At 37.7% G+C, this 26,272-nt stretch overlaps 1 protein-coding gene across 2 annotated transcripts in view; it reads right to left on the bottom strand.

Moving 5' to 3' along the window:
- Positions 1 to 3,169: 3,169 nt before the first annotated feature.
- Nostrin (nitric oxide synthase trafficking) overlaps positions 3,170 to 26,272 on the bottom strand; it is a 60,744-nt gene continuing 37,641 nt past the window's right edge. For both annotated transcript variants that reach the window (XM_013027838.1, XM_013027846.1), the window contains 9 exons: positions 25,700 to 25,825; positions 19,087 to 19,185; positions 18,868 to 18,993; positions 15,855 to 15,963; positions 14,574 to 14,662; positions 9,936 to 10,061; positions 8,630 to 8,744; positions 6,073 to 6,162; positions 3,170 to 3,381 (listed from right to left, as the gene is read on the bottom strand). In XM_013027838.1, coding sequence (XP_012883292.1) covers positions 3,245 to 3,381; positions 6,073 to 6,162; positions 8,630 to 8,744; positions 9,936 to 10,061; positions 14,574 to 14,662; positions 15,855 to 15,963; positions 18,868 to 18,993; positions 19,087 to 19,185; positions 25,700 to 25,825 — 1,017 coding nt within the window. In that variant the 3' untranslated portion in view covers positions 3,170 to 3,244. The remainder of the gene's footprint in view (positions 3,382 to 6,072; positions 6,163 to 8,629; positions 8,745 to 9,935; positions 10,062 to 14,573; positions 14,663 to 15,854; positions 15,964 to 18,867; positions 18,994 to 19,086; positions 19,186 to 25,699; positions 25,826 to 26,272) is intronic.

Here is a 26,272-nt window from a genome sequence, read left to right as displayed (position 1 = left end):
CATCCATTTCACCTGGAATAAGTTTCACTAACATTAAAATGTCCAATGTCCCTCTTTCATGTGACCACATACCCAGGTCTAGGTGTGTACTTTCCTTTCTTTGCTGTTACAAACTTTACTAATGTCTATCTTGACATATGCTGAGAATATTCTCTGAAAATGTCATAAACTCAGAACTCAGGTTCTCTTCCTTTAGGTATCTCCTTGGCCTCCCTTGGTCCTGGAGATAAGACGATTATTGGCTTATGCATTCTCTCTGCAAAATGTTCTACTATACAGCATCTACATAACTGTCTAAATCTAACTTCCATCATCTCACCCGACTACCTTCCCTGGATTTACCTCATTTCCCAGGACACGTTGCAAAGGACCATGGGGTGTGTGATTTTGATTCTAATGTATTTCTCATGGTCCCAGTCAGGCTGATTGTCCCTCAGAATCATCAAGTCATTTGGGGGAGGGGGAGCAAAGAAGGGAGGTTTCTCTTGGGGAAGGAACAATTAAGCTATGCTTAAAAAACTAATCAATTAAAGGCTTATAATTCTGTACAGTAAAATTTGCCCCAAAATGAATATTATATTGTTCATTGTTGGATCATGAAACATTTTAAGTGATTAAAATGTCTTTTATCATTATGAATATTATTGTGGCTAATTGAAAATGCAAAAATAAAATTAGTAGATGTTTCTGGCAGATAGTCTGATGGATATATCAGCTTCTGCTGTACTAGAAAGGAGATAAAGTAGAATAATATCTATATGTTCGATTAGAACTGGCTTGTGCCTCTGTAGCCTATATTTCAGGCTGTTAATGGTGCTAAAACTTTCTGACATATGAAACTGCTTACTGGGGGGGTATAGTTATAAAGTACTAATTAGTAGTTTAAACTATTCATGCTAGAATTGATTTTATACTATAAAAGATTCAGATATATTATTACTTTTCACCCAATAAGCACTTTATTTTTGCCTCACATCTAAGAAGTACAATTCCAGCTGTCCAAGATGGCATTCATGCTGTCCTAAAAAATACTTCGCAATTCTGTAATACCCAGCTACATTAGTGTTTTATATTTGTTGGTATGGGGAATCAAACCCAGAGCCTTGCTCATGCTATGCATGTGTTCTATCACTGAGTGACAGACACCTCCAGTATTCTTTGAAACTTAGAACTTGCCATAGATAGAAAAGACATTTATGTCAACATTGCAAAGCAAGAAAACCATTTCACAGAGCCCAGCTTGTTTGCTGACTTATGAAGGAGGAAAGGGCTCTTTTTTTGAAAATTACTTCCAAAGAGGGTCCATCCGCCATCATCTCCACTTTCTCCACACAGTCCAGAGCAACTTGCAATTAAATCCTACACTTTTTTTTTTAATCCATAAAGGCTTAATGGAAAGAAGTAAAACGAAAAGGAGATATAAATTCAAAATCTCTATTCATGGTCTAATGGCCTACTTCTTATATGCTGAAAGCATCATTAACACACCATTACAAATGACATTAAAATTGTGGATCTGCTCTTTCAAGCTGTAAGATATGTCTCATAGAACAAATTTGACTTGAGTCTGAGATTTACTATCTCTATATAAATACCTTTTATATTATATGCTATTCAGGAATATAATGACATAGTGCTAGGAAAAATAAACTATCTTAGTTTTGAAACTTTTCTTCTTAAATGTATAAAATTTGCAAATTAAAACAAAAAAGAAGTGAGCTGGGCATGGTGACTTACACTTGTATTCCTAGCTACTCAGAAGCAGAGATGAGGAGAATTCAGGACCCTGTCATAACCAATAAAACCTGGGAGTGGTGGCCTGTGCCATTTTAGCCATGTGTGAAGCATAAATTAGGATTCAAAGTCCAGGCTAGCCCAGATATAGATGTAATACTCATTCCAAACTATTCTTCCCCTGAGAAGGGACGTAGGCCCTCATTTCCACCTTTTTTTTTTCATTTTGATAGTGAATGTTGGTTTATGGGAAATTCCTTTCTAAACTAGAGACTTACAAATATTTAATTTTCCATTCACTAGGAAGCTGCTAGTTAGTCCTTCCATAATAACCTAGTTGGGAAGTGCAAAATTCCTTATTCCCAAATTGCTAAGTTTCTAAATGATCAAGGAAATACGGTGTTTCTCAGGTACCACCTACCACCGAACCCTTTCCTATCTGCATTGCTCTTTCCCTCAGATCCCCAGGCATCTGCTTCATGCTTGATTGACATCAGCTTAAAAGAAGTTGGTAGTGGGCAAGGCTACATAAGAAACTGACTAGAGCTGGGAGCTGGGAGCTCACACCTGTAATCCTAGCTATTCAGGGGGCTGAGATCTGAGGATCTCCGTTCAAAGCTGGCCTGGGCAGGACAATCCTTGAGACTCTTTAATAAGCCACCAGAAAACCGGAAGTGGCGCTGTGGCTCAAGAGGTAGAGCACTAGCCTTGAGCTGAAGAGCTGAGGGACAGAGCCCAGGCCCAGAGTTCCCCACGACCGACAAAAACAAAAACACAAAAACAAAACAAAACTAACTAGACATGGTGCCTCATGCCTGTCAGCCTAGCTACTCAGGAGACAGTGGCTAATGTGGTAGAACACCAGGCCCTGAATTCAGCCTTATAACCTAAAAGTAAAAAAACAAACAAAGAACAACAACAACAACAACAAAACCCCCACTGCCTCAGAAGGCCTCTGGATCAGATGAAGCTCATCTACCATTGTTCTTCTGTCTAGGATCTGGACTTCCTGTTTTTTACTCTCTGATCCTGTGGCCTCTTCACCTTGGCTCCTGATCCTTTTTATTCTCCTAACCTGGGTGAGATAGCTCATCCTTGGAGGCCTGCAGTTGTGTTCTGTTGCTACCCAGAGGAAAAAGGACATCTAAAATTTATTGCTGTTGTGTTGTCAGGTAATTATGTGACTTCAAACAAACATCTGAATCTATCTTGTGCTGGACCAATCTCTCCCCTCTTCCTCCCTCTTCCTTCTGCCTTTCCCCATGCCAGTAGTTAGACTGGACCATTCCTAGGTCTCTTAGCATGTAGAGAACCACCAAGTTTCTCTCTTCCCTCTACTCATCCATCTTGGAATCAAATAACCATGGGCACAAAGTGCTGAGAGGTGTAAGTAAGACTCTACCAAGTATCCAGAAAGAAAACAAAAAGGACTTGCTAGGATAATATTTTATCTTTATTTGCACCATACTATATAGTTTTCAGGGTGCATCATCATGTGCTCAGGCTTGTTTTAAGCCTGTATATCTGTGCCTCCAGGCTTTGAAGATAACTCCTCCACATATGCAGCAGGGAAATGGCCTTTTTTTCCATTTAAAGATCCGTACCACCATCCATCTTCTTTCTTTTCATGTATAGTCACAATGTCTCCTGTAAAAATACACCTTTAATTAGAGAAAAAGGTCTTGGTAACTCTAGCATGTACCAGACTTTAAAGAAAACATAGTAAGAGTTTTAAGGAAATGTTGCATCTAGAGAGTTACTTGTGGCCCTTATTTTATGTAGTTGATTCAGGTAAAGCAAAATTTATGCAGTGCCTCCATGAAACAGGTGTAAGGCAAAGAATACTAAAATGGGTGAGATAATGAACCACTGAGTTGTGCCCTCAAAGAGTTCTCTTAGTAGCAGAATCAAGTTGTGTTCTTCAGCTACCTGGTTACTATTTCTATAATGGATGCATTGTCAGTGTATTGTTTCTTAGTGTCCATACTTGAAAAGTCTCACATGTTGGTAACCATGATAGCTGGGTTTCTTGACTCCTGTGAGTATGTCTCAGCAATCTTTCCATAAGATCAAAACAGCGCCTCTCTATGACACCTGGCTTCCTAATCTGATATTCTCAGTCACAGATTTGCACAGTAACATGACTTCCCATTCATCAATTTAGATAACTTTAACAAAATATCAATTCAAAGACAACGTTTTCTAAAGCAATGGTTCAAATAAACAGCATCCTTCAGACTGCTCTTATCTAAATCTATATTGAATTTTAAAAATATATATCATTGTAATATTAATAGCTTTAAAACTTAACCTGGTATTCTAAATCCTTTTGTTAAACCTCTGTCTTATGAGAGAGTCATTTTCTTCTTCTTTTTTTTTTTCTGGCTGTGTTGTGTTTGGATAAGAAGCAAGGTCCCAAAGGCTCATGTGCTGAGGATTTGGTCCCCAGAATTTGTGGCATTATTGAGAAGTGATTGGATCATGAAGATGCTAGCTTTATTAATAGATTAAGACACTGATAAATTCACAGCTGGCTTGGCTATCTTTCTCTACTTTCTGACTAGCCAGTAGCTTTTCTCCTCATGCCCTTTTTCTCCATAGTGGTCTTTTTGGTTGTTTTTTTTTTTTGCTTGTCACATTTCTAAAAGCAGTGGAGCCAACCATGAACTGACACCTCTGAAACTCCGAGCCAAAATAAATCTCCTTTAAATTCTTTTTCTCCTCAAGTATTTTGTCACAACACCAAAAGGCTGACTAACACAAGCTGCTTCTGTTACATCAAAATTGAAGTCTTCACTTTCTTCAGGATCCAAGATCTACTTTTTCTTTCCAAAGACTTTTCTTTTTTCTTTCCTTTTTCTTTTTTGTCGGTCATGGGGCTTGAACTCAGGGCCTAGGCACTATCCCTTAGCTTTTTTACTCAATGCTAGTGCTCTACCACTTGAGCCACAGCTCTACTTCTGGCTTTTTGATGGTTAATTGGAGATGAGTCTCACTACCTTTCCCTTGTGGGCTGGCACCTAGCTGTGATCCTCAGATCGCAGTCTCCTGAATAGCTAGGATTACAGGCAGAGCCAGCAGTGCCCAGCTATTCTTTTCCACAGGGAATTTTGCTCTAAGGGAAAGATGATGGTTAAAGCTCTTTCCACCTGTTCTTAATCATGCATCACTACGTATTCTTGCAGGGTATCATTCTCAGTCTAAGTTCTCTTCCAATGAGGTTTCTCAGGTGAGTAAATTGTTTGACAAAATCTGTCAACAGGAAATTAAAAAAGGATTTAAAATTGTATTGCCACATTTCCTGTATTCCCAATATGTTTCTCTTAAAGAAACTACTTAGACTAGAAAGCACATAGTAGAATTTGAGACCAATGGAAAACTGGACACAAGCAAGAGTCCTATTATTGTGAACCCTGTCACTCAAACTCAGGACTCCTTGAGTGTAGGCTGCCTCTAGAAAATATGTTTTATAGTTACAGAAAAAGAAAATAAGGGAGAAATTGACCAAGTAGAACTTTCTTTTATATTCTAGTTTATGAGAAGTCACTTCATCTTTCTGTGAATTTAGTGTCTAAATTTGCTGATGACCTCCCACTGCCAGCATTCATTCTGCCCCATTGTAGCTCCGTGACTAAGGACATGACTAAGTTTCTGAGTCTGAATCGTGTGCCACCACTGCCTGTAAGGTTAGCCCAACTTCTTAACTGTCCTGTACTTCAGCTATAAAATGTGAGTAGATGTCAATACCTTCCTAAGAGCATTCCTACGAATATGAATTGAACAATATTCTTGCAGCAATATCTGACACATAGAAACATGGAATAACTTTGCTGTTACCATTAGGTGAGCTATAGTTCTTCATGCACTTTATATTTATATTATTTATATTTTTTGAGAGGTTGGTTCTGAGATTTGAACTCAGGGCATTGTACTTGCTAAGCAGGTACTCTATAGTTGGAGCCATGTCTCCAGCCCTTTATGCTCTGGTTATTTTTGAGATAGGGTCTCACTTTTTCTCCAGGTTTGTCTGGACCATGATCTTCCTTTTATTGCTTCTCATCATAGGTGGAATGACAGGTTTACACCAGCTATTGGTTGAGAAGGGGCCTCACAACTTTTTGCCTGAGCTGGCCTTGAACTGACATCTTCCCAAGCTCTACCTCCTGAATAGCTGGATATACAAGTGAGTCCCTAGCATCCAGTCATCTTTACATTATATTCAAAGAACTGTAAACCTCAACTGGTACTAACTTAAGGCTACCATGCCATGGAGGATTTTATTCACATCAATAATCTCAACATGAAAAGTCAATGAACATGTTTGCAAATGTGTCTTACCTTTTTCCAAATTCAACTCATCATCTTGCCTGGCTTGAAAAGAATATAAGGCCTTGCAAAATCTGTTGCTGGACTGGGCCATACCAGGGGCTAAAAGTCAGACAAAGTTATAATTACCATGCTGTATTAGTATCCAAATCGTAGGGACACAACTAAATTTCTGAGTTTGAATCCTATGCCACCACTGCTTGTAAGATTAGACAAAGTTCTTAACTTTCCTGTACCTATGTGCTTAGCTATAAAATAGGAATAAATGCCAAAATATACTCAGAGGCTCTTTTGGCTATTTAACAATGCAGTTCAGATTTAAATGTGCTGAAATGTTCTCCAAAAGAATGTTTATGGTTTATCTAACATCCCTTGATTCAAAAGCATTTTTATGTACCTATTATGTCTATTCTGTGCATATTATATGACCACAAAACCCATTTTATAGTATTGGAAATAAGTCTGGAGGAAAAAAGTTATCATTATCACAATAAATATGTTAGTTATAACATCATTGGTTGACAGGAATGGAAAACCAGCATTGCTACCACAGTGCCCCGGGTTGTTTTTTTTTTTTTTTTCCCGGGACTGTTTAGTGCCAATTACAAATCAAGAAATTACAGATTACTGGGTGCTGGTGGCTCACACCTATAATCTTAACTACTCAGGAGGCTGAGATCTGAGGATCATGGTCTGAAGCCAGCCAGGGCAGAAAAGTCCATGAGACTCTTATCTCCAATTGTCCAATCAAAAACCAGAAGTGGTACTGTGGCTCAAATTGTTGGAGCAGTAACCTTGAGCAAAAAGAGTTTAGGGACATTGCCCAGGCCCAGAGTTCAAGGCCCAGAAAAAACAAAACAAAACTACAAATCTGAGATTACAGTATGTGGTTAAACAATAAAGAAAATATCAAAGAAAGGTTGGACAAATGGGATTGCATGAAATGGCAGAGCTTCTGCATGGCAAAGGACATAGCTAGCAAGATCAATAGAAAGCCCACAGATTGGGAGAAGATCTGCACTAGCCATACAATGGACAAGGGTCTCATATCTAAAATATACCTGAAACTCAAAAAATTAAATCCCCAAAAAACAAATCCTCAAAGAAACAACTGCCCAATAAATAAGTAGGCTAAAGACTTAAAGAGAAACTTCTCTGAAGAGGAAAAAAGATGCCCAATAGACACATGAAGAAATGCTGAACCTCTCTAGCCATAAAAGAAATGCAAATCAAAACAACATTGAGATACCACCTCACCCCAGTTAGAATGGCAAAAATCAAGAACTCTAATAACAACAGATGCTGGAGGGGATGTGGACAGAAGGGAACCTTACTACATTGTTGGTGGGAGTGTAAACTTGTTCAACCACTTTGGAAAGCAGTATGGAGGTTCCTCAAAAGACTCCACATAGAGCTCCCCTATAACCCCCACTTTTGGTCATTTACCCAAATGATCATAAACAAGACCATACTAAAGCTACCAGCACAACTATGTTTATTTACCATATTTACCATAGCAGCATTATTTACCATAGCTAAGATATGGGACCAACCCAGATGCTCCTCAGTAGATTAATGGATCAAGAAAATGTGATATATATATATATATATAAAATGAATATATATATAATGAATATATATATATAAAATGAATATATATAATGAATATATATATAAATGAATATATATATATATAATAGAATTCTATGCCTCCATCAGAAAGAATGAAATTGCCCCATTTGTTAGGAAATGGAAAGACTTGGCAAAGATTATATTAAGTGAAGTAAGCCAGACCCAAAGAAACATAGGTCCCATGGTTTCCCTTATTTGCAATAACTAGTATATGTCTGAGTCAAGCAAAAAAGGTCAGATAAGTTGATGTTAGGGGAATGAACCCCAAGATTAGTATTCAAATGTTTTGTTTTTCTTTCATGCAATTGTTTCTAACATAGTTATAAGATGATTTCTATGTTGCTTTGTATGTCCCTCCCCCATGGTATAACCCCTACTTTCACTGTATTTGTTGTTGGTATAATTTGTGGAGGGGAAGGGCAAAAACAAATCATTTAACTAGGGATACAGGTGGACCCATTGCAACAATGAGATGTACAAGTTGTTATGTCGCAAAAGGAACTTTACAACTTTGGTGGGGTGCGGGGAGGATCAGGTGGGGGGAAGTGGGGGGAGTATGGGAAGGAATGGTAAGGGGAAACAAAGAGGAGGCAACAATGCTTGATAAGAAATGTACTCGTTATCTTGCCCATGTAATTGTAACTCCTCTGTACAGTATTTTCACAATCAAAAAAATTTTAAAAAGAAAATAATGACGCATGTGTGTGTGTGTGTGTTAAACACAATTTCTCACAACATTCTTTTCCCAGCCATCATTCTTCTTGAATCCCTCCCACTACTTCTTTTATTAGATCTGCAAAAATACAGATTTCAGTCCCAAATGCAATTGAATTTCTTTGAGCAAATATAAATAAATATGGCTCTGAAAATAGTACTAGGTGTACTAATGTGTTTTACCAATAGAAGCAGATCAGAGTTATTCTGGGTGTTAGATTACCTGAAGATGAAGAAGTTGGTTTGCTCTGCCCACCAGAAGATGCTCTGTTCACAGCATTCTCTAATCTCTTTGTCAAAACAGGCCGGGATACTCTTATGTAAGTATGAGTATGATCCTGTTGACACAGTTTTTTTTTAAAGTTCATTTTTGACATAACATCTTTTGTCAATTATAAATTTTCATAAAAACTCATTAGAGGTAATTTCCTCAAGAACTTGTTTTATTAAAACTAATTAATATATTTGTAACTCTTTTGTTTAGATTTTCTTGTTTCTGAAGCTTTCATATTTTTACAATTACACAGTTACTATAATTATAGCCTCTTTCCAGTTTTGACCTGTATGTCTAGGCCAAATAATTGCATTCACTGCATTACTTCTACAAACTTAGCTTTTATAGAATTGAGTGCAAGTAGAATTATGATGACTAGTTACATGATTACAACCATTTTAGAGCTCTTAAAACTCTTTTGAAAGCAGGCTGGCCCTTCGAGATAAGATAGTGACAGCTTCTGCTTCCCAGTAATAATGGAAATCAGCTTTCTTCAATACCTCCCCAGGCAAGGAGCTCATCTTCAGCCTCTGAAAGATCAACACTACAAAAATACTTATAGGTGGTTAACTTTTTGTTGGTTGGTTTTGTGTGTGTGTGTGTGTGTGTGTGTGTGTGTGTGTGTGTGTGTGTGTGCGCTGGTCCTGGGACTTGAACTCTGAGGCTGGGCGCTGTCCCTGAGCTTTTTTTTGGCTCAAGGCTAGCACTCTACCACTTGAGGTACAGCTCTACTTCCAGGTTTTTATGGTTAGTTGGAGAGAGTCTCATGTACTTTCCTGCCCTAGCTTTGCTTCAAACTGTGATCCTCACATCTTAGCCTCCTGAGTATCTAGGATTACAGGTGTGAGTCACAAGCGACCAGCTTGTGTGTAAAGTTTTAAAACTCTTCTCAGACAGTATATACTATGTTAAACCTTGAGCCATAATTAAGCCTTGTGATAATGAGACTAATACAGACCATAAAGCCATCAAATTTATATCTGTGAGAATACTAATTCAATTTAGTAGAAATTTTTCTACAAAAGCATATTCAAAGGCTAAAAATAAGGTATGAGAGAAAGAGAGAGAGCAAGAGAAAGAACAAAGAATGTGTTTGGTTGTATCTAGTTCTTACTGTCCTCAAATGGAACAAAAAGAAATTTGTCTTTGACATTTGCAATAAAGATTTGGGAACGTTGGCATGTATAAGTCATAACAGCTCCATGCCTCCTAGCAAATCCGACCCAGAGATTATATCTGGTCTCTGCAGTTTTACCTTTTCTTTCCACTTGAAGATGGAGGTACTACAAGGATGGCTGGGTTTAGGTCTTTGCTCAAGTTCTGCTAATACTGATGACAGTTTGTAGGAGTTTGCTTGCAGAAGGTCTAGTTTCAGGTTGTTCTGTGGATACATGATTGGGCCATATAAGTAAATTTCTGGAAAATGAAGTACAATAAGAAAGATAAAGGAATACTGAGATCACTTTCAGAGAAGAGGTTTAGGGAAGCAGGCTCACAGATATGCACAAAACTGCTAATGAGAACAAACCTGAAAGAAAAAGGACTCTTAGAAGAGTCTAAAGGAAAACACTTTCCTAAGTAGGATAAAGGAATATTGTTAGATGCATTACTCAGTATTTTGTGACATTGAAATTGGCTATGCAAATTGCACAGCTTTATGCAATTTTCTGCAGAGGAACAAGACAGGAAGTAAGAGTAAAGTCTGCTCCTGGATGGCTAGCAGACTCCACCCTCCTCGCAGCAAAGTCTCCACCCAGTACCTGCGTTACCTAGGCAACTGGGACACCTGGAAGAGGTCACATCTGTATCCGCTGAGGTCACATCTGAATTTGATGTGGCCACACCTTTCTCCACCCATACCCTAGATAAGGCCTAGCCCAGGCCCAGAGGCTCTCTGCTCTTTTCTAGCTCTTCTCTTTTCTAGCCTTTTTCTCTCTTTTCTAGCTCTCTCTTAGCTCTTTTCCCCAGCTCTCTCTTTCTCTCTCTCTTTCCCAGCTCTCTCTTTCCCAGGCCTTTCCCCAATGCGTGGAGGACCAAGATGGCCTGGTGCCAGTCGGAACGATGAATAAACCTACCCCTTACCTGAATACCACGTGCGTGGTGCTGTTCTTACTCGACCACCTCTTTTTAAAAACCTAACAGTAAATGCTAATCAGGAAGATAGTTCTAGTGGCAGTGAGGAAGGGTGATTAAACCATAGGTTAATATTATAATAGAGTGTAATAACATTAGTAGCATCAAACAAACATGGACATGATTTTGTTTATTTTCTTTGAGGAAGAAGGACCTTATAATACCTAGAAAGTTTGTAGAAATATGCACTCAAAATTGGAAATAATATTCTAAGGTATTTCTATTTAAAAATAAGGCGTAATGCCTCATCTCGTTCTGTTCTCTGTTTTGCCCTTGAATTAACGTGTTATAATTACTGAGTTGGGTCAGGAGAAATCAAATACAGAATGTAAACATTCGAAGGGTTCTGCTTATCTATTCTCCCACTCCTCCTCATTCTTTCTCCATACCTCTCATCTCTTTCTTACACTTCAACCTGGGGGCTCCTCACCTCACATCTCTTCTGGGGGTTCCACCATGGGTAGAACATGTCCTTTGATGGGGAAGTTCTCTAACCCTTGTTTAGCACCATCCATTGTGTTGTGAAGTAGATTTACCTAAAGTGAACCCCAAAGCTCCTTGGACTCCTGTTGTTAGTGAGACCCAGGCCAAGCTCCTTTTGAAAGCTCAGAAAATGAATGTACTTCCTCTTATGTGTGGTGCTTTCCAGTCTCTGAAAACAATCAAAATGCCTCCCTCCTGTTTCTAAAACAATTTCTCCTATGACATGCCTTATCAAATATGGCACTTCAAGGACTGGGAGACAATGAAATAGGAAATAACTTTTTTTTTAAAGCAGGGGTCTTCATTAGGGCTTGAATTTAGGAGGTTTATGTTTTCTTTGACAAGCACTCTACCACTTGAGCACAACCTTAACCCTTTTTGTCTTAGTTCATTTTTCAGATAATGTCTTGTACTTTTGCCAAGACTGGCTTCAGATCAAGATCCTCCTACCTTTGCCTCTTGAATAACCAGGACTGTTGACACATGAAACCATGTCTTGTTTTTTGAGATAGGGTGTCACTAACTCTGTTGCATGGCCAACTGTTGAACCATATTCTTTCTATTTCTGTCTCCTAAGTATCTGGGATTACAGATGTATATCACCATAGTTTGACAAAAATAGTAAATAATTTAAATAAAGCAAAATTTCCTCTTCCAACCTTTCCCTGGGTGACAGGAAATGTGTCAAATACCACTAATTTCCATCTACCAAGATGTAGAGCATGTATAAGGAGGTCTCATGGATATTTAGCATTGAAAATTCATGGTTATTTCCTTACTAGATCATGCACACATTAAGTTCAGAAGTCAGATGTTCTTGTTTTTGGTGTGTGAGTCAACCTAGTGTGTGCCCAGATGATCCTAGTATGTGCCTTTTGTTAGTAATGGCAGTGACAGAGTTTTGTATACAAAAAGCCAAAGCAGCCTATAACTAATTCAATTGTATCACAAAATGTTTTGGATGACCATTTGCATTGGATTAATTAACTAAACATTTTGTATCTTCACAGAAAAATATCCTAAGTCTGATTTATGGCTTTTATAAATTGTAGCCTCACGTTATTGGAGTAGTATGTTTAACACCCCTATTCTCAGGAGAACAGATGAGGCCTTTCTCTTCACAAAAAGTATGAAGACCATTTCTGCAACAGCATCTCCAGTAAAGGAATCCTATACCTAAAAAGATGGTGCAATCGGTCTACTTTCATCAAAGCACTTGCAATCACCAGGTTGAGCATAATTATTAAATACTTTCTTTTTATTATTGTCAAGGTGATGTACAGGCTAAGTAAACAAAGATGTCATCCTTTAAAACATTGCTAGAATTTTTTTTTAATCTCTGCCTGAATTCTTCCCAGATTAACCTGAGCCCATTTCTCATCACTTCAATTATAGCAATCAGCTATAGTCCTGCACATACAGGTAATACGTGCCTATTTGTTTTTATTCCTGGTTTTTCTTTAAGTCTGGATCTTTTAAAGCCATTCTTTTCCTGTGGATTCTTTACAAAGAGGTGGCCAAAATGTGTCCCGTTGCTAAAGGTATGGAGCTGTTGGAAGTCTAGACTCTGAGCAAAAAGCCCAGCAAGCAAGCACTGGGCTCTGAGTTCAATCCCCAGTACATGTACATATAGACACAATCACACATACATATGTACACATTATTTGTTACCTAGGCATGGTAGCTCATGCTTTCTCTCCTGGTTATGTGGGCAGCTGAGAGAGGAGGAGCAAGAAGTAAGAGACCTTTTCTAAAAAATAACTAAAGCAAGGACACACGATGACCCATTGCAACAATGATACAAGACACTGTGTTGGAAATGAGCTTTACAACTTCAGAGCAGGGTGTGTGTGGGGGTAGTGGAAGAGGTGGGGGAAGTAAGAGATAGTAGGAGGAAAACAAAGGATGAGGTGACAATGTTCTACAAGAAATGTACTTATTACGTTACTCACGTGACTTTAACCCCTCTGTTTACATCTTTACAATAAAATAAAATTTAAAAAAGCAGAACAATAACTAAAGCAAAAATGAGTGGGGAGCATGACACAAGTGGTAGAGTGCCTGCCTAGCAAGAATTAGGTCTTGAGTTCAAACTCCAGTACTGCCATCAAAAAAATAAAAATAAATCTAGGAATCTCATCCCCTCCTCTCCTCTGACTATGTATGTCCCTAGAGCTCAAAGAAGTTGGCCTCTAAAGTTGCTTCCAACATCCCCCGAGGCTTTTGCTTCACACCAAGTCTGCTCTCTTCCTTCCCTGTTATTCTCCAGGATTCTGACACCAGCTGAATGGCATTTTAATAAAACGTTGAAGATGCCCCTCAACTTGTGATGAGGTTAGTAAGTTCGACATGAAATAAAAAATAGTCTGAGCTAAAAAAAAAAAATCACAAGAATGCACCTAACCTACTAAATGTGCTTCCTTAGCCATGCTGATCTTAAAGAGGCTCAGATCACTCACATTAGCTTACCATTGACTAAAATCATGTGGCACACAGGCAATTTCCTAATGTAAAGCTCATATAATTTACTGGACATGAAAGCAAATGACAGAAGAGTCCTGTGGGTATGCAAGTAGTTGTAAAACTAGCATTTTCTACATAATATTCCTCTTCACAAAAACTCTATGAAGTAAATATCAGTAACCCCATATTACAGAGAGAAAACTAAAGTTGTTTTCAGGTTGCAGATCAAAATCCAAACATAAGATGCTATTCATAAACTGCTGAGTTACATGGAAATTCTTTTGTACGTGAAAGATAATAAAAATTAAAAACAAAATTCTGGCAAAACAGAAAGGACTAATAGTTCTAATAGTAAATACTTGAGACATCAAAGTTAATCTTTTTATAAGTGATAACAGCTAGACAAAAGTTCAGGAAATAAAAGGCTTGATCAAAAGTAGTAAAAAAAAAATCCAAGCACAGGCCATTGTGAATGCCAGCTCTGTGGTTTTTGGTCACTTTTCTTACCTGGGTCAAAGTGTATATGGTTTCATTAACGAATGAATCTATTTTGGAGAATTCTATTTCAGACGCAGTTGGGTTTTTTCCTCCCCTGGTGTTCTCCTTTTACACGACACCAAAGCAAACATTTCTAAGTAGGTGGATTTTTTTTCCTTCCGAATCCTTAAAACTACCTAGGCAAGAGCTGGCCTTATTAGCTTTCTGACTAAATTGTTCTAAGTCATAAGAAAAAGGTAAACAGGTCAAATGGGCTGGAAAGCAAGTTTTCTAAAAATAACCTTTTCATTAGACAGTACATTCTGCAAATATTTACCTCATCCATTAATGCGGCAGTGTCTTTCTGGTTCTTTGAGTCAGAGAAGGAGGAGTTGCTGGAGTGTGTGCAAAGCATTTGTTCCAGGCCTGAAAATGAAACCATGTTCTGGGTTACCATGTTCTGTCCTAGTGAGATAACCTGGGGGGAAGAAAGGGGGCCTGACATCCTCAAGTTGCCTGATCTTCTACCTGGAAGTGATGCCAGCAGGTCTTCCTAAATGCCTGGGAATCTGGATGCACTGTAGTTCTTTTCTCTTTTTTTTTTTTGCTGGTCGTGGGGCCTGAACTCCGGCCTGGGCGCTGTTCCTCAGCTCTTCAGCTCAAGGCTAGCACTCTACCACTTGAGCCACAACACCACTTCTGGCTTTTTCTGCTTATGTTGTGCTGAGGAATCAAACCCAGAGCCTCATGCAGAAAGGCAAGCACTCTACCACTGAGCCACCTTCCCAGCTGTAGTTCTTACTAAACATTTCTGCATGAATAATGAGAAACGAACTCACTATTGTTTGACTTTACCTTTGTTTAATGAAATTTAAGAAATGCTGGTTCTTAAAGTATTCTGATTCTTAATTTTCAAGTTTCTGAATTCCTTTTGATCGGGCCATTCCAATCACTCCTAGCATTTATAGAATGCCAGGTTACTAACAGAATTGCATTGCAATAGGTTGTTGTTCTTGGAAAAGAAACTAGACCTATTAGAATCACAGGTATGCCATTTAAAAAAAATTATCTCTGGCTTTAGAGCTGCTTCATACTTTAAAATCTCAAATATTTAAGTATGGGATTTAATTTAATTTTGTTTGAAAGTAAAAAAGAAATAAGACTCTAGAACTCTATGCTTAGTAGTTTACCATGCTTTAGAAACATAAATTGTCTTTCATTCCATCCAATTATAGAATGGAAAACCCCAATAAAATGCTATCTTAAAAATAGTAGTGTATTATTTATATAGCTCTCATATAAAGACCCAAATATTATTTTACACTCTTTGCTTTCTCTTTTCCTCTTTTAAAATTTCCTTTACCCATACAGCTTAGATTTGATATATGGTTCTTTTTGATTTTTGTTGCAATTGGTGGTAGCTTTGGGTTTTATAATATTGTTTGTACACACTAGATATATACTTGACCATTTAAACTACATCCCCAATCTGAACACGTGGCTCTTTAAATGAGAATACTCTGCCCAACTCAGCAGAAGCAGATGGCCCCCAACTCTGCATAAAACTTCTGGGTACAATACTCGCTTCTATGGGACTATAGAAATGACAATCACATACCTTCCTTCTCTCTGCAGGCTCTTTCAATGTCTCTTTGTAGTCTCAACAATTTTGGCTTTATTAAGGTCTTTCGTCTCTCTTTATCCATTATATTGTTAGGATCTTCTTCCTTTAGGAGGAGAAAAGGATTTTTAACAACTTAAGGAGTAAAAATAAGAATTGCTGGGGCTGGGAAGGTGGCTCAGTGGAAGAGCGCTTGCCTTGCATGCCTGAGGCCCTGGGTTCGATTCCTCAGCATTACATAAGCAAAAAGGAAAAAGCCGGAAGTGGCACTGTGGCTCAAGTGGTAGAGCACTAGCCTTGAGCTGAAGAGCTGAGGGACAGGGCCCAGGCCCAGAGTTCAGACCCCACGACCTGACCCCCCCCAAAAAAAAAAGAATTTTTGTTCTTTCTCTGTGTGTGAAGGCAGGTTCCAAGGCTTGAACTCAGGACCTTGAGCCTCTTGCTCATGACTCTACCCCTTGAACCTTACTTCTAGCCTGGCATTTTGCTGCTAATTGGAGATGAAGTCTCAGACTTTTCAATCTGGGCTCAATTTATTGAGTAGCTAGAAATACAGGTGTGAACTACGTTCTCTAGGCTAGAGTTGCTATTCTTAGTTATTCAGAGATTTTCACTGAGTACATTCAATTTAACTTGTGAAGGAAAAGGTACAAAAAAACCCAATCCCAGGATAATCCTTAGTCTTACATGCATTGCTTTTCCTGTCCTAGATGTCATTAATAAGAAAACATCTTGCTTATAACTTATAAATATTTGACTGAACACTTTTTTCCCCCAGTCCTCAGGCTTGAACTCAGGGACTGGGCATTGTCCCTGAGCTTTTTTGCTCAAGGCTAGTACTCTACCACTTGAACCACAGCGCCACTTCTGGCTTTCTCTGTTTATGTGGTACTGAGGAATCGACCCTAGGGCTTCATGCATGCTATACAAGTACTCTACCACTAAGCCACATTCCCAGCCTTGAAAACTTAAAAAAAAAAACCCAAAAACCCAAAAAACAAATTATTCTTGGAGGAGAAGCATTACTATAGCCATTTTAATTTATTGATTAAATCTATTGCTCCCTAAAATGATTTGTCTATAGTCAAGTTTGAGTTCATAAAGGTCCAAATACAGTGAATGTGTCTTAGCCTAGGACTGCCTCAGGAGTGAAAAATGGTTGAGTTCTGGTTGGCTTGGTATTGAGTGAAAGTCAGCTAGAGTATAAGCTCTGCTCCACGTAGGATTATCTATTGGCTAGGTCTTGAAAGCCTGACATTAATGCAAGGCCATGTACGTTGTTCAAGGGTAGAGGCAGTTGAAAGTGTCAAGGAGGCTGCAGACCTGACCAGCACTTTCAGTTACATGAAAATCACTTTCAGCAGAAGAAAGAGCATGGGCCAGGGACACACAGAGGGCTCTCTATGGAACATATAAGAGACAGTAAGTAGAACAGTTGCTGGAGCAAAAATAGTGGAAGAAAAAGAAATTGCATGTGGAGGTGAAGCAAGATTTTTTAGGGAGAAAGTAGGGATTCTATCACATAGGGTGTGAAAAAGCACTAGTGGTAGCTGAGCTTTCTCATGGATTATTTCACAGGGCTGAATTTTTAAAAAATGAGATGTTGATTTGGGAGGAGTGTGGTTGAACATGACTGGCCAGATACCCATAGAGAAATAGGAGAACTAATGACATGAGACAGAGTGGGGAAGGTAAGCTTCTCTGATAAGAAAGGAGGAAACTTAGAATCATGAATATTGGTTGAGAGATTAGCTTTATCGTAAAGAAAGGGAAGCAAAGAGAATAGCATCAAGAAAATAAAATAAATGGATAAAAATCTTGCTATATATTATTATATATTATTAATGTATTAATTTTATTAACTATTAATGATTAATATTTTATTGTATGATATATCATAGATTATAGATTTTATATATATCACATATTTTAAATATAAATATATGCTATACAAATATATATTAAGGATTATAAAATGTTTCTCTATATTCTTGATTACATGTAGTTCTTAAGAGAACTCTATGATGAGATTTCCTTTCTAAGAAAAGTCAATAGTAGGCCTCTTCTTTGGCTTTCTCAAGTCACTCACAGGCTGCCATACAGTGAGACATGTGGAAATCCCCATGGCAAGGAATTGACATCTCCTTCTCACAGTCAGCAAGGACTACAGGTCTGCCAATGTGAACAGGCAGAATCTCTCCTAGTAGAGACCTGAGACATGTGCATTCCTGGCTGTCACCTTGACTGTGGCCTTGTGAAAGACTCAGAAGCACTTATATAGACAAAGCTTGGTTTCTGTATAGGTCCATATGATTAGGGAGATAACAAATGTTAAGTTTAGAGGTAAATTGTTACCTAGTGCCTTTTACAGGACAGCACAATGTGCTCCATGGTGATTACTTATGTGAAACATATTGCCTGGTATTACTCTTGTAGATCTTCTATGATGTCAATGTTATGTGTTAGAAGTTTCCCAATGTGTTGAGAGGTGGTTACATCACTAGGGCTGTGTCTAGCAAATGGACTAATGTCAATATCACAGAAGTGGATTTGTTATAAATGCAAGTTTGGCCCTTTTGTTTCTTGTCCATGTAATACCTTCTGTCATATTATTATGCAGTAAGCAGGGCCTCACAAGATTTGATGAGTAAGACTTTGTAGCCTTCAGGATCCTGGATGAAATAAATTTATCTTCTTTATAAATTATTCAGTGTTCTACATTCTGTTAGAGCAGCATGAAGCATCTAAGACAAATACTGAATTGTCTTTGGTAGAGAATACCAAAGACAGGTGTCCACTATCAAGTTTGTCATCCACACACTATGTTTTAAAAATTATATGGACTATGGAAAAATCAAGAATTTCATTTACCAAAGAAGATATTTCTTTTAGAGTTGCTTCCAATGTTAATTTCCACCTACACTAGTTCAATGCTTTTCAAAATGAGTTTCTCAATATTTAGCTATGTCTCTCCATTCAGACCACTCACTTCCTGCCATCCCATACTTACAAAGTAATCAGTCAGTAGGAGCTCAGATTTGTTTTCTGTAGATAAAACCGCAGTTTCTTCCATTAGTGCCTGGATATCCTTCTCGATATCAACCTTGCCGATGGCACAGTGAATCTGTGTGTGGCACTGTAATGTCAAGAAACACAAAAGGAGGTTGAAGAAATATTTCCTGCCCATCTTACCATGCATGCTAGAAATGAAGAAATCTTTACTACTCACTGTGGTCAGGGTTTGGCCAAAAAGAGAAATATGTTGACTGTACTGGTTTAAGTTGTTGCATAAAAGTTGAATTCTTTCCTTCTCCAGCTCCAGGATGCTCTGAGGAGGATGGAAAATGAGGCCAGTGCAACCAATTATTATATAAATCAAATGTAATCATAGCTGAGGAAAACCAAAACAAATTGTCACTATGTTTTTTTTTTAAAGCTGTGCCATATCCAAATGACAGCCAAGGAATGTGATTTGGTGTCTGTCTCATTTAAGATGGATTTAATTGACAGACTTTCCCTGGGATATTTTGGAAAGGAGGGATAAAAATATGTGGGTTACCTAATGTTCTTAGAGAAGGAGAGAGAGAGAAAAAGAAAGCATTTGAGAAACACCCGTGGTTTCTAAAGAAGTAGAGTGAATCCCATTAAAATCCATGTTCATATATCAGAAATATATATCAGAAATATATCTAGTCACTAAAGAGTTTCAGAAACATTTATTGTTTGTACAGAGCATTCTTCTAGTCTGGTGGGCAAATATGAGACACACATCCCTGATGAATGAGACATGAGCAGTATCTCAGTCTGCTCAGTGCATAATCCTGACCTAAAATTAGGCCTGGAGACCAGAGCACGCTGCTTGAAGGTGGAGACATAGTGTCTGTATTTTGTTTGGGATGCCCCAAATTCCAGAACTTGGGCTGAGTGTAGTGGTACATGCCTGCAACCCCATCTACTCAGGAGGCAAATGTAGGTGAAACAGTGTTCAAGTCCAGACCCAAGCAAAACACAAGACTCTGCCTAAAAAATAAGCAAAGTAGAGCTAGTGATGAGGCTCAAGTAGAAGGCTTGCTTACCTAGCAAGCAGGAGGCTCTGAGCTCAAATTTTTGTATCACCAAAAACCCTACAAATGTCAACATCTTGACTTTGAAGACTTTTAGTTAGAAAGGTAATAAAGAAATGGGGAGTTACCCACTTGTTAGCCTTGTAAAGATAACCCTAGTAATCCTGTTAGCTATTAACATTGCAGAACAAGTTAGTTTTAGACTCTTGCCACTGACATGTGTTTTGGACTGGAGAGCAGAGAAGTTTCATAACTAGGATAAAGTGGGATATGCAAAGGATTTTCCTAGCCATGTGTGAGACTGCAGGGTACATGCCCAGAGGACTTGAGGCTTTGATAGAGATGCCAGGTATCTAAGAAAAACTCACCTCATCTTGTTTTCATCAAGGTACGGCTTAGGCATTCATCCTTTCATCCAGAGAAAGGTCAAGTTGGGTTGCTGCCATACCTACATCCAATTTCCTCTGTCCCCACAATGATCTTTCATAAAACAGGTTTGGAACAGTGATGGGTGACACTACCACAGGGAAGAAGGATGGCTGTATCTCCTGACCTGTGGCTAGGAGGTGGGGCTGCAGAGGGCCAAAGAAGTCACTGCATGCTCTCATCCTGCCTATCCTGGCATACCTGCTGGGTCCATGGCTTGATCCATTATGGATTACGATGAATCCACTATGATCTCCTATGTCCTTGTGCTGTTATTTCATCTATTGTATTTTAATGTTAATTTGATTTCACTTGCATTTTAACTATGATAAAATTAACATAAATTGTATCATTTTAATAATGGTTAAACTGTAGTTTAGAATTAGTAAGTACATTTGGATTCTTGGGTAACTATTACCACCCTTAGTCCCAGAACCTTTCTCTATATCCATAAAATAACAATTGCTCATTTCTCTTCCCACCCCATCCCCAAGCCTTGGCAACTACCATTCTGCTTTCTGTCTCTATGAATTTGACCCTTATAGATATTTCAAATAAAAACAACGATCTATGTCTTTTTTGTGCCTGAACTATTTCACTTAGCATATTTTCAAGTTGACTAACTTTATAGCACATGCTAGAATTTTTTTTTGCTTTTAAAGGCTGAACAATATTCCAGTTTAACTATATACCCTATTTTGTTTATTAGTATAAAGTTATCTTAACAGTTCTTTTAAATGGAAGCACTAAAGGGATCAGGAAGTAACTATGAACATCTGTGCTTCCATATGCAAATTTAGGTTTTGTGCCAAACGTCCTGACATTTGGATCAGAAGCCTGGACCTGTGCTTTTGTGGCCACCCTCTTAGATGCAGGCATAATTTCTGTAAGTCAATAATGTAAGCCTGGCAATCTCCTGAGTCTTTCTCCAGAATCACTGGAATCAGCTATTTGAGTGGGTCCAGTTGCCTTTCTTTTCCTCCCAGATAAAGGATTAAACACAAGAAGCACAGCCTGTCAAATGTGTTGCTTCTTCAATGGGCAGAATCAAAATGCTTCGTTACAAATACACAAAACACATTCTGCTCATTTATTTGGATTTTAAGTGGGACAATCCTCACAAAAGAAAAAGATTTATCAGTCAGCTCTAGCTCAGCATGATGAGTAAAAGGCAGGAAGAAAGAAATGCCGGGTTTTTAAAACACAGTGTGTCGCTGTGGCCGCTGTTTCTTTACGTTGAGGAGTGTAGAAGAAGCCACAGCATCAATTGAGATTAGAGTCACTCATGTCCTTTGGCAGAGATGGCAATGTTTAACAGATTTTAATTACATTTCAGGGAAATCATTAAAATGATCTATGTTTGCTAATGAAAAGAGGCAGAAATAAATTTCACTGTGCAAAGGGGAAATCCATATAGTATTTGATGAGTTATATTGGTTTCTATTATCTTGTTCTTTTATATAATGGGCAATAGAGAGACAAGATCTCCAGAAGGACTCAAATTGTGCTCTTGCATTTCTGCAAAGGTGCATGGCCCAGAAAGAATGTTAGAGACTTTATCAAGAATCATGGATTTGGAGCGTGTTTGGGGTCAGGCATTAGCATAATTCATGCTCTTTCTTCATTCTTTTCTGCTTCCTCTACCCTGGCTTTCAACTAGCTAACCAAAGGAGGAACTTAGAAGAGTTTATGTTTTCTTTTAACCTGCTTTCACAAAGCTGATGAAAGAAATATCTTGCTAAAGAAAGGGCCATCACACTTTAGACTGTCTGGATCCTTCTTAAAATCATTGGGAGTTCTGATTTGCCAGAACTAGGGAGGTGCTCAGAAATCTGAATTTCAACAACACTCTGGTGCTTTGGATATTGTCCTAGGGCCACAGAACCCCACAAAGAAATGCATTCTAAAATCATACCTAATCCTTCCACTCAGATGATCAGTATAGACATTCTGCTGTATGTTAGTCTAGGTGAATGTGTATGACTGTACCTTCTAGTTATAAACAGTTTCTCAAGCCGTTATTCCAAGAAAACACTATTTAAGTAGCTTTCTAACAGCCCATCGGGTAGGCAGGTATGAATTTCATGTGTCATCCTTTTCATGTTGGCCACTTGGGTTATGTCTTCCCTGTTACTTTAAATGTATTTTGAACAGAAATCTGTGTTCTGATTTCATTTTCCCCATGATAGATTTGTAGACAAAAATTGCCCTTTTATAATTATCTTTAAGTAGTTGTACAAAGGAGTTTCTATTCAACAAATCAGTTTATAAGTACAATCAACACATCCTGATCAATGTCATCCCTTTCATTGTTCTCCCCCACCTTCCCAACCCAATCCCTTCCCCTAACTTTCTTAATTCTGTAGGACACCCATAGAATTTTATGAGCAGGTTCTCCTCCACCCACTTTCTCTTCATGAATAAAAGAAATTGCCTTTTTAAACAGGAATTCTAAGAGAGAATGAAGTACTGTTGTCCAAACACTTCATATGTATTGCCATGTGCTGTATAATGACATTTTGGCTAATGCAGTGGTTCCATCAGATTCTATGGAACTGAAAAACTATGACCCACTGGTGTCATAGCTACTGTAACATCCTAGCCTAACATGTTGTTTCCTTGTCTGCAATGATGTTGTGTCAAGGAACTTACTGCCTCAGAAGTGCCAAACAAGGACAGCATGGCAATATAATTAGGTACAGTACATAATACTTGATAATTATAATTATATGCTTCTTATACATTTTGGTCATTATTTTAGGTGTATTCCTTACCAAAAAAAGCTAACCACAAGACAGATTACGTGTTAAACTGGCAGCGGCCTCAAAATCTAATGTTTACCTTTTCTCTGGATTGCATTAAGAAGCCACAGAGAGTGATGGCCTTTACCTTCAATTTTGTGTAAGTAAACTCTGTGATTGATCACAACATAGTGAAATTGTCCTCAGGATGCATCCCACTGTTAAGAGGTATAGGACTGTAATGAACTGTATCTACAATGGTACTAGTCAAGTACACTCCTCAGGAGAATTGAGAAAATAATCTCTCAAATCACTTCTGTATTCTCTGGCTCAGTTGAGAAGTATTGGTTACTAAAAAGAACATCTTTTAAGGATATTAATAACTAATTGCAAATGGCTTTCTAAAATAATTTATTGTTGGTATCAAGCACTTGACTTTCAGTAATTATTGACAGTGTGACTGTTACTTTTTGGTATATATATATGTACATATATATATATATATATATATGTTATTTCTACCAACCAATTCTTTTTGGTTTCTTCTTTTATAGAAAGGAAAAGTGTATAATTGTAAAGCAATCAGACTAATTTTGACACAGAGTTTGTACATGGCTTGACACGATTTCTTTACTTAAAAGTTATATTTGTGATTTTGTTATATTTTTCATACTGTCCAGTAACTCTCTTGAATGAAGTTCTATGAGTGTTGTCTTAAAGATTTTGTAAATTTCATCTATGTTGTATAAACAGGTCAGAAGACCTGGGAGGTGAAGCAAGGTTGCAGACAGACTCCAGATGGAAAACTCTTCCCTTTCCTCAACTTTTTCTAAAACTTATTCACCCAAGGCAAGGAAGGGCTGTGTTGGGATCCTATGTTCAAAACTCTAAGTTCAAAAAAACCTGCCTTCTCATTTCTTTCCTTCTTTAACCAAAATTTTTATCTCCCCTTTACTTTCTTCTCCAGCCTTGAATCTATTCTATCCTAAAAGTGGTCGAATCCCAAGTGCTTTTAAATATAGCCCTTCAGGAGATAGGCTTCTTGCCCATGGCTCCCCTTCTTCCAGTTCTTATAAGGGCAGGATCATAGCACAGAGGCCAGCTTAAATGTCAAAAACATCTTGGTCAAGATATTTCACTCTAGCCTCACTTTCTCAAGTGTAAATTAGGCAATAAATTCTTACTTTCCTCACAGTGTTTGATGGTAACAAAATATAATGCATATGAAGGCATTTGGTACAGGGCCTGACTTAGCAAGAACCAAGCACTTGCTGCAAGGTAGACAGTATGCCACTTCCTTTTCCATTTGTAGCTATTTTAAGGATTTTTTTCTTCTACTAGAAATGCATGGAAAAAAATTTAAAAATGCATTCTTACCACCCAGTGTAAACAATCAATCATTTAATGTGGTTACATTTATGTTATCTTAAAAACAGAGATTTAGCTGATTGCTGGTACTTTACACCTGCAATCAATCCTGCCTATCAGGAGATTGAGATCTGAGGATTGTGGTTTGAAGCCAGCGTAGGCAGTGAAAGTCCATGAGACAAGCAAAGTGACTGTAGCAGTTCTAGTGCATAGCGTGAGCTTCATTTCATCCAACCAACTGAGATCCGACTGGATTGACAACAACATACACATATAAACAGTTTAGTTTTGGTGTGTCTAAATTTTTTCAAAAATTTACATAGATCATTACTCCAATTAACTTTTTACTATTACTTTCCAAACTAGAGCACAGTTTTTAAGAGTACTCTCTTAATGGGTATGATGATTGTGATCAATCCCTTTTTTGCTATGTAATTCTATGATAAACACTCTTTTGCATCATTCTTGATGCACAGGTGTAAATGTTTCTTCTGGATAAATGCTTAAAGTGCACTTGCTGTGTTGTGGGCATGTACTTATTTCATTTTCACTGGATGCCACTAAATTAATTCTTGTACCATCCTAGAAAGGTATAAGAATTCTTCTTTTCTAACATCCTTGCCAATACAAGATATTATCACACCATCATTTTGCCAAATGATTGATAGTGTAACTGTGGAAATAAAATTAAGCAAAATGCAATGAAGGCTTAGGTATTACATACTTGGAATTGAGTTTTAGGTATGAGAACATATTCAATAAGTGATCATTTATGAAGTTTCTAAATCATAGGTTGTGTTGAGCACTAAATATAGAGCAATGAATAAAGTAATATTTCAACATTTTAAATGTTCATCTTAGTAGCACAGACACATAAAAACGAAGTATGGCAAATCAGCAAAGAAGAAATAAAAATATTACAAATGAGAAACTCAAAGTCACCATTAAATGTATGAAATACATATGCTTTAATTTGCATTTTATTATAATGGTTTTCTGATGTTTGCTGAGTACTACTGCATCTATTAAGAATTAGGAGCAACAACTCAATGTTAGTCAATAAATTTTCATTGTTAATTGTATCTATGGAGAAATGGAAATGAGAGGAACTATAGTTTGTCTAGAGTGATGATCATGGATGATCATAATACAGAAATCAGGTCATATAACTTGATCGGATGTTCATTTCTACAATTCACACAAAGTTCCATGGGAAAAAAAGCATTGTAAATGCATAGCTTACCTTGTAGGAGTTTTCTAGTGTGGTTTCCCATTTCAATCTAGTAGAATAGCCTGCCATGTTTTGTTGGTAGTAATTTTCATCTTCCTTTTGCAACTTCTCAGTTGATTTTTTCAGTTTGTTCAGGAGCTAAAATAAAACAGCTCTGTCATATACTCATTAACACATTTATGCAAGCCCTTTGTAATTCCACAGAAAGGACTGCACATAGTGTTTATGCTTTTGCTCTTTATATACAGTAACCATAGAGAACAAAACCAAAGATTTTTTTTTCAGAAAAAAAATAGATGGGAGAACCAGAAGGAAACTTTAATTCCTTTCAGTATGAGATCCTCAATTTCACACATGAAGACATTGAAGTAAATAGGAAGTCATTTATTGATATTCATCAAATCAAAGACAAGACCACATGACAGCGCATCTGAGAATCAACAACAAGAGTTAAGGATCTCCAATTTACCAATCCATCCTAAAGCCTTGTTTAAATTGTTTAAACTTGTTAAATTGGTTAAGTTCCTTTATTTCTTACCTGGATACACACAGACTTCTAAATCAAGTAATTTAAATTAATCATAT

The sequence above is a fragment of the Dipodomys ordii genome, unplaced genomic scaffold (genome assembly GCF_000151885.1).
Source record: "Dipodomys ordii isolate 6190 unplaced genomic scaffold, Dord_2.0 Scaffold5, whole genome shotgun sequence".
Lineage (NCBI taxonomy): Eukaryota > Metazoa > Chordata > Mammalia > Rodentia > Heteromyidae > Dipodomys > Dipodomys ordii.
This window is presented reverse-complemented; position numbering and strand designations above follow the sequence as displayed.